Genomic DNA, 16,565 nt, shown 5'->3' with positions numbered 1-16,565 from the left:
CAGCTTGTTTACACAGCTGTCACATCAGTATATGCTGGCTCCTAAGTCCTCATGGAGGGTGGGCAAGTGGTAAATGTTTTTCTAGTGTCAGATTTTTTTCTTTTTGGTTCAATATATCACAGATTAAAAGAAATGTGTTTGTCCATCTCTCTTTCATAGCCATACATACTCAAGCATGGTATGAAAAATAATCATCTTTAACGCTAAAAACGTACTGTTGAACTAGGTTGCAGGTGTACTGATAGTTAAGTGCACAAGTGATTAAATAAATGTAAACAGCCAGAATAGTACCAGTTTGTTTTTATTGCAAACATTCTTTCTCTCCCACAACTACTCATTTAGTCCAGACTAGAATTCGCACCTCATTTTCCTTCTGAAGTATCTATACAGTAGCTTCTGTACAATGAAACACACACCACTTAGGACAGAGCAAAAGCAAACTTCTGCTAACATGAAGTACAATTTTCTGCATTGATGATGTGTCATCTGCACCCACAATTTCCTGGATAACCATTTTCTTTTACAACGCCCATGATGCCATGCAAAGGATTATTCCAAGCAGTTAATTTCCTTAATTAAAACCTAGACCCATTCATAGGGCGGCTCCCACTCCAACTGCAGCCAGAACTGAAAGGCTTCCCTATGTCTTAGGTCATTAAGACAGGTACCAACCAGCATTTCTGCACTGCACTAGTGTAAGCCACAGCTCAGTGAGGAAATACTAGTTCCAGGAATTTCATACTGTACAAAACAGCCTACAGCAATGGCTCCCACTCCACACAGCAAAGCCTTTATTGCTCTTGTATAACAGAAGCATCTAGAACAGGGGTGGGGAAACTTTTCTGAGTCAGAGGCTGCTGACTCGCATAAAAATCAGTCAGGAGCCACACAAGTGAGAAGCAAAACACAAAACAACAACCAACCCTCAGTGACATGGCCCCTAACTAAGAAGACACTCTCCACATTCCCCTCGTGCACACTAGAGCCTAGGGGAGCCCAGCCTAATAGACTGTATGCTCCAGCCCCATGGGGTGGACAGTGGGGGGGGGGGAGCGAAAGGAGAACAAGCCAAGCCTTAGGTTTCCACCCTGATCTAGACAGAGTCACAGAAGACTTCAGAATCCACTAGCACTCACTCTTTCCAGTACAATAAGTTATATGGCATATTTCCAGGAAGATTTTTAATGTAACTCATGGTAGAAATCTTTCCTTTCAAATAATCATTTAGTATTTTTTTCTTCATCCTAGGTTGCGTTTCCTGGGTCTCTATTTCCTGATAGATTAGAAGCCCCTCATGCCATATTCTGCATAGAAAAAGGAATCATGCCTATATTGCCACTGACAACAAAGAAAGTCAGCTCTTGACATAACAGTTTAAATGGAGATCACTTGGATGACTGGAAGCACATAGCCTGCAAAGAGCAGGTCTTTTCCATCAAAGGGATCCCTTCCTCAGTGCTGCTGATTCTCCCATTTCCCACAGCCCTACACTTACAGGATGCTATTGCAGATCAAATCCTAATGCCATTTAAGAGTTACACAGTATCTCAAATAGTCAGGAAGACACTCAAGACAACTTGGACAAATGTGGAGGTACAGCCTGAAGTCAACACTGAACAGATTTTAAATATTGCTTCTGCTCCAGAGTCCAAGCAGACTCTACCAGTATAGGGGTTTAAAAAACAAACAAACATACTCTTAAGTATCAGACTCACCACAAGAAAGTCAATTTGCTGTACTTCACTGTTTAATCAGAATTTACCTTCCTCTCCAGTGAGGTCCAAGGTCAGCATCTTTTGCATATTTCTATTATTCTAAATTTCACAAATACTTTGCTGTGCACATCTGTCCCTTCCTGCTTTCTTGATCTCACAAAACCCCTTATTAGTTCCAAGATGGATAATCTGTGTGCTTGCACCCTCAGTCCAGGAAGAAGAGCCCATCCGTTCTATTTTTAAAACGGAAGGTCTTTCCTTTGTAATGTTTTTCTGTCCAATGATTTTAGAAAGGAGGCTGCAGCAGTTGCCAGTTCGTGACTTCAGCCTCCCCAATGGCCTTCTCCATCCGATGGTACCAAGGCTGAATCATGGTATGATTCATCATATCATCATAGGCTTCCAGCCCTTCCATGACCCGTAGGACCCCATACACTGCCTGTGCCAAAGGAGTAGAGAAAGTTTGGAAATTAATATAGATAACATTGAATCTGGAATACAGGTGAAATACGGCTTCAGATTTAAGTGGCTCAAAACTCTACTCCTTTCCCTATCTCCATTCCAATCATCAGAGATTACACAAAAAAAGCTGGACAAATAGGCAGTGCCTAATAAAACAGGCATGATTTTAGGGAGACGGAGTAAAAGGAAAGCGATTAAAGAACTGACATGGTATCCAGCTTCATATAAAAACTCTTTATGGAGACATTGCTTCAGAACAAAACAAACAAAAATATCACTCATTATTTATGAGAGCTAATGATGCAGGAAACGGCTCAAGGCTCCAATCTTGAAGTCTGATCTATGCATGCCAACCTAATGACCTGAAGGAGTCCCACTTACAAACTCCAGTTGCAGAAGTGAAAGCTTATCTTGTAAACTGTCATTACTTCAGACTGATTGATAATGCCTTACTCTCTAGGAAGTCATGCTGTTTATAAGGTATACATTCAGTATTGGCTGTGTGTGTATGTTCCTGAAGTATCACCATATTGTGCAATGGAGTAAACATACTCACCCCTCACCTGTAGCACACTATTTGACTACACAACTTTCACCTCTATATAGCATACTCAAATGAGATATCTAGTCTATAGACCATATTTTATACATAATCAGTCACACCTATATCATACTATGTGCATGGATAGATGGATGATAATTTAAATACAGAGACCAAAAGTCTTGACCATTACCAAGTCAGCGAGATTCGGCTGGCTGCCACCCATGAATGGTCTGTGTTTGCCAACAGCTTTAACCCAGTCATTGGCTGCTTTGTACAAATCTTCTCGGACATTATCCTGGAGATGGTGCCTGTGTTAAGAAAAAATGTTAAGAGAAAATATAGTGTCCTCTAACTGGTTCATTCCTCTCTCTAATCTTCCCCTCCCATCACACTTCCAATGGATTGATATATGGCCAGAGACAGGGAATGCATTTCAGACAGCGAATAGAAAGACTTGGATATTTTTAAAGATGACTATGAATAGGAATGTAAGCAACTAGTCGAGTAGTCAACTACCCGATAAGCCTAGGCTAACTGGATAGTTGAGTCACTACTTGACTAGTCACTTCTCCCCCCACCTCCTGCTGCCTCTATTAAGCAGCAAGAGTGGGGATAGCAGGAGCTGGTGCTGTGGAGGGGAGCCAGCTTAAGCCAGTTCTCCCTAGCACTGTCTCCACAGGAGGGCGAAGGCAGTGGCACAGAGGGGGACTGGGCACAAGCCAGGGCTCAGCTGTCCCAGCTCACGCCCAGTCTTCCACTGTGTCTCTGCCTTTCCAATGTAGGAAGAGCTGCTGCAGCTCTGCAGTTTCCCCCCTTATCGACTAATTGAGTAGTCAATGGAAATTTAACATCCTTACTATGAATTAACTTGTGTGCTTAACTTGTGCACCTGATTCAAGCAGAAGTTCAGAAGGGCTTCAAGTATTGATTGGACTTCTTTAATTTGATTAGGCGGTTAAGAAGTTATTTGATCTAGCAGTTAAAGCAAAAGACCAGAATTCTAGAAATCATGGAGAGTAATTCTCTCTCATTCTCTCTCAATCGCTAACTCAGTGTGTCACACTAAACAATTAGTCTGGACTCTTCCTTGACCATTTATTGTATACCAATTGATAAGTGTCTTCTTTAATCCAGTGTCTTGTGGAAAGACAAAGATCTAAAAAGGGAAAAATCCTCTGGGTGTACTACTTAAATGGTGGGGCTACAGTGGAACTAGTTCCATGAGTAGGGATTGTTCAGTCTATGGGAATAAAATATTACTTCCCAAAAGGCAGCTTCTGATTGTGCTGGTCAGTGGAGATTTAAGTGGCTCAGAACAAATGAGTACCAAATCCTATCTTTTCAAAGGCAGAGAAGGATTTTGCATCACTGAATGGCATTCAACTGTACATAAACATTACAGTTTAGGGGAGTACCAGTTATAACTAGAGTGATGTGCCATGGAGCGAATCTTAAACTAAAAATCTGACCTTGAAATGGAGATTTTGCCCTGTCTGATTTGAAAAATAGTATGGTTCCAAACATAGTGATCACTTAGATACAATGATCAGAATGAGAAAAGTATCCAAACTGATCCTCAGACCAGAATTCCACTTTATTTCTAGGGCAAATGCCTATTTAATGTGTTTGAGACACAGAGTGTTACCATTTGAAGTTCATGGGTAAGATGCTTAAAAACCAATGGGACAAAGAGCTATTCTCTTGCTGTGTCACTGCATCAGTGGTACCAACCTGGTCTTCAGCCTCTTGCTGATGAAGAACATGGCAATGGCCCCCATGTACTTGGCAAAAAAGCCTTCCATAGTCCCAAACTTGCCCTCACGGACAATGTAATCAAAAGATGCCAGGGCTTCCCTCGGTGTTCGATAAACGTTGGGAGAGATAAGGTGAACAAGCCAGTTATCTGCCCATTCTCGCCACTTCATTTCCTCCCTATAGACATCCCAAGAAAGTAGTTTAAGTGAATAAGGGGGATACATTGAGCCAGGGGAGGATGATGCAGCTGAGATCAGAATGATTGTAGCTGGAGCTTCTGCAGAGGACGGGACTGCAACAGAATTCCCATCCAGCCTGTTACACTGGTAATATCCCTAAACTATGGTCAGGAGGGATAAGGTGTATTTCCCAATGGAAAGGTGATTGATTGGCTGTCAGGCTTTCTACACACATGGCCAATACAGAATGTATGCTGCTGAAGTCACTGAGCTGCTCCAATGTCAAACTCCAGCTGGATAAAACAAACTAAAACTCTAGATTCTCTATTATTGCAAGCAGGCTGGTCGGCCTACAAGGAATGAGTGTCCCTTATTCACGGGTTTTCCCCAACATTAAACAATCCCAAGTGAGCCTTCTGGCTAACTCAGGAGCCCAAAGGGGCATCTCTCTATGGGAAGAAAGCAGGGACAGAAGGAAAGGGAGGAAATTGGTGCAATGGCTGGGGCTTAGGGTACACCAAACTAGAGAATTTCACATTGCAAATTAAACAAAGAAGTTACTTGAATCAAAACCACTGCAGTTATTTAGGGGTGCCTGATAGGTATGATGTCAAGAGCAGCATTTGAAGGTGGATGTTCATGTTTTCCAAGATTATACAAGACAGGTGCTGCAAAACCAGCTCAGAGACTTCTAGCACATGAAATACTTACACCCTAGCTTCTTTGATGGGATACATATGCTGGGTCTCCATATCATCCAGCATGAGCCAGTATTTGTTCCCATACTCCATCACCTCCTTGCCCTTCTCGTTCACAGATTTCATAGCAGGATAAAATGACACAATCTCTTCTAAACTCTTCTTCCTGAGGAGAGAAACAGAGTCAGGATCTGCATGCTGTTCTCCCTGGGTTACTGAAAAAACAGTTGCTAGAAGTCGTCTTTTGGTACAACAAAGCTCTGGCTATTCTAACAACATGATACCCTCAAAAGGAGGCAGCTTAGGGGCTTTAAATCTAAGGGCCATCTACATGCAATTTGTATTTTCTCTTTCAGAATTCCTCTCCATCCTGAAGTGTAGTTTGACTGTAAAAAACACAAAAACAAAAACTTGCTGATTGTAATGGGATTGTGGAGCTGATATAATACACACACACACACACACACACACACACACACACACACACACACACACACACACACACGATGAGATTAGCCATTAGGGGGAAACAAAACAAAACAGCCTAGAGAGAAAATATACCATTAAAATACTCGTCCTTCAGTTGTAATTCTCTTTCTCTATAGAATACAACTCCCTCTGGCTTCAGTACAAATGGTTTGAATCCTGTTTGGGGGTGGGAGCAAAAGGTCAGTGGATTTCAAAGTCTCCCCTTTCTCCAAGCCTACAAAGCATCTTTTGATTCTCAAGATCTGAGCAAATTTGATCTGGAATCATGGATAGAAAATAAATGTGTCATTTTTAGAGCAGTTTCAATCTGAAAATTGACTCTATACATGCACATTATCATCCCAAATATATTTTTACTATAATGCATTGTTGTAACTATGTAGTGAGTGCATGCATACAAGACTAAGGGGAAAACATACTTAAGGTACATGAAAAGAAAACAGTAAAGCACACTGAAGCCACAAACTATTTCATAACAGTGTGTTTTAATGTAAGGCAAGAAACTAATGAAAGAGAGTACATGTAGGTTTCACTCCAAATAACCTTCAGTAAGCATTAACAAGATTCCAGAATATTAAGCTGCAGCGGAACCGACAGTATCTGCAGGTCTCTGGGCAAGGTTGGGGGTCAGTTCTGCACCCCAGAAGGGATGGGGTCTCGACAGAAGGGACAGGGTGGGGCAGCCAGCCCAAAGTGCAATCCGAAGCGCACCACACCAGCCCCCTTTGAGTCATCAGGTCATGGGGGCAGCCCCCCCCCACAGTGGGCCTGGTCACCTGCAGCTAAAAAGTGTCTTATATTTCAATTTCTCTACACCGCACAAAGGAATAAAAGTACAAGTTATCCAAGGTGTAACCTTCTCCATTCCTTATTTGAGCTCTTTGTGACCTGCACAAGAGTAGCAAACTGATTTATTTCCTGACATTCTGATTCTCCCCCCCCCCACAAAAATCAGAAAAAGATTTCATACATTTAATTTTTAACTCCTCTTTGTACAGAAAAAAATCACTTTGTCTATAAACATGCACATACAAACAGTAATGTGCCCTTGTTTTCTAGTGTGCCTAAGGCAATTTACAATCTCAACTGTAGTTTTACTGTCCCAGTTCCTTACCTGGAAACAAGATAGGTCTTGATTGCACTGATGATCATTGAAGAGTCATTCAGTTGCTGCAAAACAGAATTAAAATGGAGTTAAGAAAGAGGTGCTCATAACAAGCTCTGCCAACTGAACCCCTTTGGAGCCTAAGTCCTCTGCAAGTACCTTCTTCCCCAAATTCCTGTTTATTTCCATAGTAGTGTAGATTTGTTTATAGCCATATACAGGAGGCCCCCGACTTGCATCACGATTGGTTCGGGGGGAAGCGAAGCAAGTCGGAAGCGTCGTAACTCAAACCCACATTTACAACAGGCACCGTGCACCGTCATAAATGCGGGCCAAGGACGTAAGTTGGGGTTTTTTGGCCCCTTCCGCACTTACAAAAATGGTTGTAAGTGCGGGGTGTTGGAACTCGGGCGGTTGCAAGTCAGGGGCCTCCTATATCTACTAGGGATGTGATAGCATACTGTATACACATCTCCCCCCTCACGCCCGCTGCTGCCTCTGTATCAGACACAGCAGTGCAGGGAGCCGTCTTTCAAAATTTCAGCAGTTACATGTTTACCAAAATAAACGCTATCTACCATACTGGCCAAAAACCAAAATAGTGAGAAAATATACAGTTACATATTTGTCTTTGGGTGTCAATTCTTCCACCCCACAGAATACAAGTAACTCCGATGGACTTCAGTACTAGTTGTTTGAGTCCTGCATGAGAGTAGGATCACTAAAGATCGCAGACTTTAAAGGCTTACCTTCCCCCAAGCCTATTGGGGGACTCTCTAACAGTAGCCTGGCTTCTCACTGTTAGGGAACATTAGGCCTTGCAAGTGCTCAGCAAAACAAGAATGAGGCAGCTAAGTATGCAGCTGTAAAATGGTCCTTTATTTTTAGCACATTCTCTCAATCTACAGGCTTCATGTGCCCTTGGCTAGTGACCCAGTGTTAGATATAAATCCCCAAACCAAGGTCTTTTGAGAAGCAGAGACTCACCAGAGTGTTTCCAGCGTTGGCTAAAAGAATGGGCACCTTTCTGTAGGAGGAGAATTTGATCTCCTTCCTCATTACTGGGTTCACCTCCACAACTTCATAAGGCACCCCATGGTAATCAAGGAAGGCACGGACCTTACTGCAGAATGGGCAGGTTTTGTATTGGTACAGGATCAACTGCAGGCTACCAGCAGGGAGCTGAGGGAGAAAAAAAACAAAGTTCTGTAACTTCAACTCAAAAATCACTTTCTCTTCCAGATGAATTTTAAATTGCAATTGCTGATATTTGGTACTGAGATCACAATCTGATCATCCAAATCAAAGCTCATACTCCTGGTTAACTAGTGTTTTCTTCCAATGTCATTACACTGTTTTTGCATAACGAATATCTAATTTTCTAAATATGGCAATACCCTATTGTAATAACTCCAATCTAAGAATATATGATTTTTCCCAATTGAATCCTATAGCTTAGGGACCAAGTTACCATAAGAATCCCCCCTCCCACACACACACACAAATCCAACCATCCAACCTAAGATAATTACCAACCTAAAAAACAAACCAAAAAGAAAAAGTTCTAAAGTCAAACAAAAAAACAAAACAAAACCCATGTCCCAAGCAGAACGTTTATACTACAAACACTACAATTGACATACAGTAGAGTCCCTATCATCCGACCTAAATGGGACCAATAGGTGGTTGGATTACCAAAAATGTTGGATGATAGGGACTCTACTGTAGCTGGGGCCACTTGGTCCCCATCCCTGCCTGGCCCTGGCCCCTTCCCACTCTGTAGCTCCCAGGCACCCGGCCCCGCTCGCTGCCCCATTGTTCTCCTGGAGCCGCTGATGCCGCTCCTGCCAGTGCCGCTTCGTCCCCGGGAGCTGCAGGCATCAGCAGCTCCAGAAAGCGACGTGGCAGCGAGCGGGGCCATTCTCCCTGCCTGCTCTTTATCCAACCCTGCAGCTCCCGGGGATGAAGCAGCACTGGCAGGAGCAGCATCAGCGGCTCCTAGAGAGCGACCAGGCAGCGAGCGGGGCCATTCTCCCGGCCCGTGCCCTGGAGCCACTAATGCCGCTCCTGCCAGCACCGCTTTGTCCCCAGGAGCTGCAGGGTCAGATAAAGCGGAATGTCGGATTACCAAAGGTTGGATAATCCGGACTCTACTGTATTTAAAAAAAAAAAAAAAGTGTGCCAGGAAGCAATGACTTTTTTTTTTTTGTAATAGTGGTTGCAAGGCATTGACTGAAAATGTATAAAAAAAGAATCTGATCTTGAATAGTTTGTGCACCATATCTTAACTGAGAAAGCTGGGTACACAAGGAATAAAGCATCAGACCAACAGTATTAGCCAAAATGCAATTATACAATAGACATTTAATGTGCTTTTCTTATTATTCATAAGTTATAAAACACATAGACTCATAGGACTGGAAAGGACCTCGAGAGATCATCGAGTCCAGTCCCCTGCCTTCATGGCAGGACCAAATACTGACCATCCCTGATAGACATTTATCTCACCTACTCTTAAATATCTCCAGAGATAGAGATTCCACAACCTCCCTGGGCAATTTATTCCAGTGTTTGACTACCCTGACAGTTAGGAACTTTTTCCTAATGTCCAACCTAAATCTCTCTTGCTGCAGTTTAAGCCCATTGCTTCTCGTTCTATCCCCAGAGGCCAAGATGAACAAGTTTTCTCCCTCCTCCTTATGACACCCTTTTAGATATCTGAAAACTGCTATCATGTCCCCCCTCAATCTTCTCTTTTCTAAACTAAACAAACCCAATTCCTTCAGTCTTCCCTCATAGCTCATGTTCTCTAGACCTTTAATCATTCTCGTTGCTCTTCTCTGAACCCTCTCCAATTTCTCCACATCTTTCTTGAAATGCGGTGCCCAGAACTAAACACAATACTCCAGCTGAGGCCTAACCAGTGCAGAGTAAAGCGGAAGAATGACTTCTCGTGTCTTGCTCACAACACACTTGTTAATGCATCCCAGAATCATGTTTGCTTTCTTTGCAACAGCATCACATTGCTGACTCATATTCAACTTGTGGTCCAGTATAACCCCTAGATCCCTTTCTGCCGTACTCCTTCCCAGACAGTCGCTTCCCGTTCTGTATGTATGAAACTGATTGTTCCTTCCTAAGTGGAACACTTTGCATTTGTCTTTATTAAACTTCATCCTATTTACCTCAGACCATTTCTCCAATTTGTCCAGGTTATTTTGAATTATGACCCTATCCTCCAGATTAGTCGCAACCCCTCCCAGCTTGGTATCATCTGCAAACTTAATAAGCGTACTTTCTATACCAATATCTAAATCGTTGATGAAGATATTGAATAGAGCCGGTCCCAAAACAGACCCCTGCGGAACCCCACTTGTTATCCCCTTCCAGCAGGATTGTGAACCATTAATAACTACTCTCTGAGTATGGTTCTCCAGCCAGTTATGCACCCACCTTATAGTAGCCCCATTTAAGTTGTATTTACCTAGTTTATTGATAAGAATATCATGCAAGACAGTATCAAACGCCTTACTAAAGTCTAGGTATACCACATCCACCGCTTCTCCCTTATCCACAAGACTTATTATCCTATCAAAGCTATCAGATTGGTTTGACATGATTTGTTCTTTACAAATCCATGCTGGCTGTTCCCTATCACCTTGCCACTTTCCAAGTGTTTACAGATGATTTCCTTAATTACTCGCTCCATTATCTTCCCTGGCACAGAAGTTAAACTAACGGGTCTGTAGTTTCCTGGGTTGTTCTTGTTTCCCTTTTTATAGATGGGCACTATATTTGCCCTTTTCCAGTCCTCTGGAATCTCTCCTGTCTCCCATGATTTTCCAAAGATGATAGCTAGAGGCTCAGATACCTCCTCTATCAGCTCCTTGAGTATTCTAGGATGCATTTCATCAGGCCCTGGTGACTTGCAGGCATCTATCTTTTCTAGGTGATTTTTAACTTGTTCTTTTTTTATTTCACCTTCTAAAACTACCCCCTTCCCACCAGCGTTCACTATGTTAGGCATTCCTACAGACTTCTCGGTGAATACCGAAACAAAGAAGTCATTGAGCATCTCTGCCATTTCCAAGTTTCCTGTTACTGTTTCTCCCTCCTCACTGACCAGTGGGCCTACCCTCTCTTTGGTCTTCCTCTTGCTTCTAATGTATTTATAAAAAGTCGTCTTGTTTCCCTTTTATTCCGGTAGCTAGTTTGAGCTCATTCTGTGCCTTTGCTTTTCTAATCTTGCCCCTGCATTCCTGTGCTGTTTGCCTATATTCATCCTTTGTAATTTGTCCTAGTTTCCATTTTTTATATAACTCCTTTTTATTTTTAGATCATGCAAGATCTTGTGGTTAAGCCAAGACGGTCTTTTGCCGTATTTTCTATCTTTCCGACACATCAGAAAAGCTTGCTTTTGGGCCCTTAACAATGTCCCTTTGAAAAACTGCCAACTCTCCTCAGTTGTTTTTTCCTCTCAGTCTCAACTCCCATGAGACCTTACCTATCAGCTCTCTGAGCTTACCAAAATCCGCCTTCCTGAAATCCATTGTCTCTATTTTGCTGTTCTCCCTTCTACCCTTCCTTAAGGTTGTGAACTCTATGATTTCATGATCACTTTCACACAAGCTGCCTTCCACTTTCAAATTCTCAACCAGCTCCTCCCTATTTGTTAGGATCAAATCTAGAACAGCTTCTCCCCCCCCCCCCCCGGTAGCTTTTTCAGCGTGCCACCATTTTGCCTAGTTTTTCATTTCCATAACCCGTCAGGGTATTTGCAGCAAGTCGTTAGTTGATGGAAAGCCCTTTGTAAGTGTATAGCATTGTTGTTCTCTCTGTCCCATAACTACTTTTAACTATTAAAATTGCTTTTTATGAATAATTTCGAAGAGGATAATGTTGGGTAGTTTTGACAGAGATTTTAATAATTTAAATGTTGTTTTCTAAAAACATCTGATATTACAGATGTGTCAATCATAAAAGCCTGATTTTTTTATTTAAACATTCTCATTAAGTATTGCCACCCCCAAATATTGCTGCATTGTGCTAGTGTATGAGAGCCAGAAAGTCAATAGAGTAAAACAAAGCTGAAACTAACAAGATTATTTTCTTTCTATTGACTAAAATTAGGGATCTGTGTATGTCTTGCAGGATGGGGGTTTTAGTTTAGTTTTGATACACCAGAGTTTTTAGTAAAACTTGGGGGCATTTTTAGGGAGTCTATTGTAACCTTATGGCTTCCCTTTTGTTAGTGTCTCATTCGCACATAGGCAAGGAAAATGTTAATTAACTTATTGTTTTTAAAGAAGCAATTAATAGTGCATTCAGGGAAAGCTACAAATAGATTTGCAGATTCAGTAAATTGGGGAAAAAACGCCATTGATCATTTGAGAGACGTTTATAGACTTTTAATCTGGAAACTCAATTACAGGACGTTAGAAGGGAAAATACTATCTGAAAAATGAACAAAATTAGAAACACGTCCTGAGGAGAAATCTGTGCGGGAGGGGAGGAAGAAACGATGCCACCCTATAACATTTTATTAAAAGTAGGGACCAAGATTTCAGCATGCACCTCCAAAAATGGGAGCTATTTGGGGGTCAGGATAAAAATACAGATTAAACAGGGAGAGCCGTATCATTTCAGAATCCCTTGTTAATGGGGGATGGGAAAGCAGCATGGAGCCCTGTGTTCCGCAAGGATTGCAAGGAGCACCGGGATTTCCAGCAACACCCTGAAGAGGGAGGAGATTACCTTGGCTGCCTGCTGCTCTGCAAGGGGCTCCTGCGCCTTTAAGGGGTAATGGAGAGTCTGGAACAGGCCGAAGGTGCCTCCCAGGGCAAAAGCAGCCCCCACTAGCATGCGGCTGTTCTTCAGTGCTCGGCCTCGTGCGTAGCGTCCTGTCCCAAATCGGATGCAGTAACCCCTGCTCTGGGCCCGCAAAAGCCTCGCTCCAGCCGCCTGGCCAGCAGCCCTCAGCCTCCATGGGAGCTGCCCCAGGTACCTCCAGCCGCCGCAGGCTGCTGCCATCTTCGCTTCACAAAAAACGGCGAGGGAGGGCGTCGGCACCAAGCGCCAGAGGCTTGACTCCAGAGCAGAGGAGGCCTTAAGGTTAGAGCGCCTCTGCTGGGCTCGCGTTTGGCATGGTTGGTTCGCTGCCCAGGTGCAAAAACAACGAGGAGTCCTGTGGCCCCGTAGAGACTAGCAGATTTATTAGGAGGTCGGTGCAGATGCAGACTAACAGGGCAGGATTGCATGGGGCCATACAGAATTGGGGAGGAGTTGGAAGCAAGCCCATTGCGGGGGGGGGGAGACATTTAGGCCCCCCCAGCAGACTAAGGAGACGCGGAGCTAAGCCGCGGAGGATGCGGGCAGCGGGACCGCGGCGCGTCTGGGCTGTCCCGCTGCCGGCGTCCTCCGAGGCTTTGCTCCTCGTCTCCCTGGTCTGCTGGGGACCCCTGCGTCTGGGCTGTCCCACTGCCCACGTCCTCCGTGGCTTTGCTCCACGTCTCCCTGGTCTGCTGGGGGCCTCCTCCCCAGCAGACCAGGGAGACGCGGAGCAGCTTTTCTCGCCCCGGAGGACACGGGCGGCGGGACCGCGGCGCATCTGGGCGGTCCCGACGCCCGTGTTCTCCGGGGCGAGAAAAGCCCCGTTCGTAACTGCGGATCCGACATAAGTCGGATCCGCGCAACTCTGGGACTGCCTGTACTCTTAATTTTATCTACTCCTCCCATGTGCTTTGTTAATTTCTCTCACTGCTACATGCTCCTCTAGTATCTCAAGACCAGTGCTTTCCAAACTTTTTAAGCATCACATCACTTTTTTAATTTAAATGCAATTCAGGATCTACCTCAAACTCAAACACCCTTGCCCTGCCTCTTTCCCACCCCTTTTCTGAGGCCCCACCCCCATTCACTCCATCCTCTCTCCCTCACTTTTATTAGGCTGAAGTGCAGGGGAGGGAATGTGGATTCTGATCTTGGGCTAAAGGATTTGAAGTGTGAGAGGGGTTCTGAGCTGAGGTAATTGAGAAGCGGGGGGGTTCAAGGTGTAGGCTCTGGATGAGTATTTGGGTACAAGAGGACTCAGAGCTAGGGCAGGAGTTTGGGGTGCAGGAGGGGTTCAGGACAGGGGACAGGGTTTGGAATGCAGGCTCCAGCTGGACACTGCTTACCACAGGTGGCTTTTGGGTGGTGGTGCAGGGGATAGTATGGGGCCCTAACCCAGCAGAATGCATTCAAGCTATGCTAAGGAAAGATACAGGACATACTGTGATGTTAAGTCAGGACATGGTTCCTTGTGTATTGAAAATTCAATCTCAATTAGAACTGAAAAACTCCTCAATTCAGTCTTTGTGCCAGGTTCAGCTCAGGGACACACAGCTGCCCTAATTGCAAGTTATTTTCATCTCTAACAATATAGCCTATAAAATGAAAGAAATGATATAATTATATGATTTCCCATGACACGTGAAGCATAAGACTCATGAAGTCTAAAAAAAAAATCTTAGTTATACAGAAAGGCAGAGAAAATTGTGCTCACTGTCCTAGGGAAAGAGGAGATTTGAAAGTGACCTACTAACTGTGGTTAAAATCATTAAAGGGAAAAATCAAAACAAGTTTAAACAAACTTTATTCTATTGGAAACAGTTAAATCAGTGGTTCTCAAAGTGTGGTCTGTGGACCACTAGTGGTCCATGACCATCTTGTAGGTGGACCACAGGCTCAGGGCTCAGTCTTTTCCCACCACAGTCTCTCCAGCCACGCACCCCTGTATGGTTGGAGCACCAGTGCCAACTTCCCACTGAAGAGTGGGGGGAAGCCCAAGCCTTGAGGACTGAATCTGGCTCGCAAGGGGAGGAAGTGGCTCCTGCTGGCAGGAATCCCGGCCAATGGGAGCAGCAGGGGGCTGTGGCAGTGGGTGGTGTGAGGTGCCCCTCACCCTTTTCACACACACCCATCCCACCTAGACTCTGTACCCCCACCCTTATTTATCCTCCCCTCCCATCCCATCCCAACCCTGCACCCCCAGCTATCTGCACACTACTTCGCACCATAGTAATAGAGATGTACCCGTGTTAGTCTGGTCATGCTGAAACAAAAGACAGGACTATTCAGCACTTTAAAGACTAACAAGATGGTTTATTAGGTGATGAGCTTTCATGGGCCAGACCCACTTCCTCAGATCAAATTGTGGAAGAAAATTGGCACGACCATATATACCAAAGGGATACAATCAAAAAAAGTGAACACATATAAAATAGACAAATCAGATTTTAGAACAGAGGCAGGGTGGGGTGGGGGGTTAATGTCTATGAGATAATGATATTAGAGGTGATAATCGGGAACGCTATCTTTGTAATGGGTAAGATAGTTAGCCTTTGTTAAGGCCCATTGGTAAAGTGTCAAATTTAAGCATGAATGACAGTTCAGAGGCTTCTCTTTGAAGTCTTGTGTTAAAATCTCTTTGAAGCAGGATGCAGGTAATCAGGTCATTGAGACAATGCCCATTCTGGTTGAAATGGCAAGAAACTGTTTTTTCTTTGTGAAACAGTCTGATGTCTGTGTTGTGTGCATTGATTCTTTGGCAAAGTGCCTGAGAAGTTTGTCCAATATACATAGCAGACAACACTGTTGGCACATGATGGCATAAATTATATTTCTGGATGAGCAAGAATATGTGTTCTTGATCTTATAACTGAAATGGTTAGGTCCAATGATGGTGTCAGCAGAATAAATATGTGGACAAAGCTGGCAATGGGGTTTGTTGCAAGGGAAAGTTCCAGGGTTGGTATTAGTATGGAATGTCCTGTGGTTGTTGGTAAGAATCATCCTGAGGTTAGGTGGTTGTCTATAACCTTTGCACCAGACCCTCACCCTCAACCTGCTCCTGCACCCAACCTCATGACCAGACCCCCCAGCCTGCTCCTGAACTTAACCTCTCTACCAGACTCCCATGCTCTTGCACCCATTTTGTCAACATGGGTGGTTGGCTGGTGGTCCATGTAAGTTTGTGGTGAGTGGGTTGGGCTGTGGACCAAAAAGTTTGAGAGCCAATGAATTAAACCATTAACTAATTGGATCAATAAAAACTGGAAGGAACTGTGTGCTTTAGTGGCAAGGCAGAGTGACAAGAACCCTGCCTGGGGTTTAGTCACTGCCTCAATGTGTGATCTTGGCAATCAGCCACCATCCTCTGTAGGGCCATCTATAAAATTACCTTATAGGAGCTAATGAATATTTACAAAGTGCTTAAAGATCTTCCAAATAAAGGCTCTATGCAGGCGAACATATCTCCTAAAACTAACTTATACAGAATAAATCTACATGTAATAAACAGAGATGATTAGTATAGACGGATTAAAAAGGTTTTAAAGAAAACCACTTGTCGGGGACTTCTAACCCAGACGGCTTCAGTTCGTTGTCTGACCGCAAAGAGACAGGCAACACCAGCAAGGTCTAATCACAAAGCTCTTTATTGAAGAGCAATAGACAATAGAGAGCAGCCCGTCTCTACCAAGAACCAGCCCCCGATTTCTATAGCAAGTAGGGTTATATAGACAGTTCCGACACGTCATAGACTATTTACTTAAGCAACCCACCCCCCTTTGTTAGTTA

The 16,565-nt window shown here is 43.8% G+C and overlaps 2 protein-coding genes across 4 annotated transcripts in view; one reads left to right on the top strand and one right to left on the bottom strand.

Annotated features, from left to right (window-relative positions):
- Positions 1-283: 283 nt before the first annotated feature.
- Positions 284-12,977, bottom strand: PTGES2 (prostaglandin E synthase 2). Its single transcript, XM_006119028.2, has 7 exons — positions 12,702-12,977; positions 7,935-8,129; positions 6,957-7,012; positions 5,367-5,519; positions 4,453-4,653; positions 2,912-3,029; positions 284-2,154 (listed from the first exon to the last, which is right to left on the bottom strand). Exons 1-7 carry the CDS (start codon positions 12,975-12,977, stop codon positions 2,002-2,004), a joined length of 1,152 nt encoding a protein of 383 aa, XP_006119090.2. The 3' UTR covers positions 284-2,001.
- Positions 12,924-16,565, top strand: part of BBLN (bublin coiled coil protein) — a 14,639-nt gene continuing 10,997 nt past the window's right edge. For all 3 annotated transcript variants that reach the window (XR_012897191.1, XM_075905641.1, XM_075905640.1), the window contains exon 1: positions 12,924-13,058. The gene's annotated coding sequence lies outside the window, so the exon portion shown is untranslated. The remainder of the gene's footprint in view (positions 13,059-16,565) is intronic.

Source organism: Pelodiscus sinensis, chromosome 22 (assembly GCF_049634645.1).
Source record: "Pelodiscus sinensis isolate JC-2024 chromosome 22, ASM4963464v1, whole genome shotgun sequence".
In the NCBI taxonomy this organism is placed as follows: Eukaryota; Metazoa; Chordata; order Testudines; family Trionychidae; genus Pelodiscus; species Pelodiscus sinensis.
Note: the sequence above shows the minus strand (reverse complement) of the source record. Positions and strands in the feature narration are given on the sequence as shown.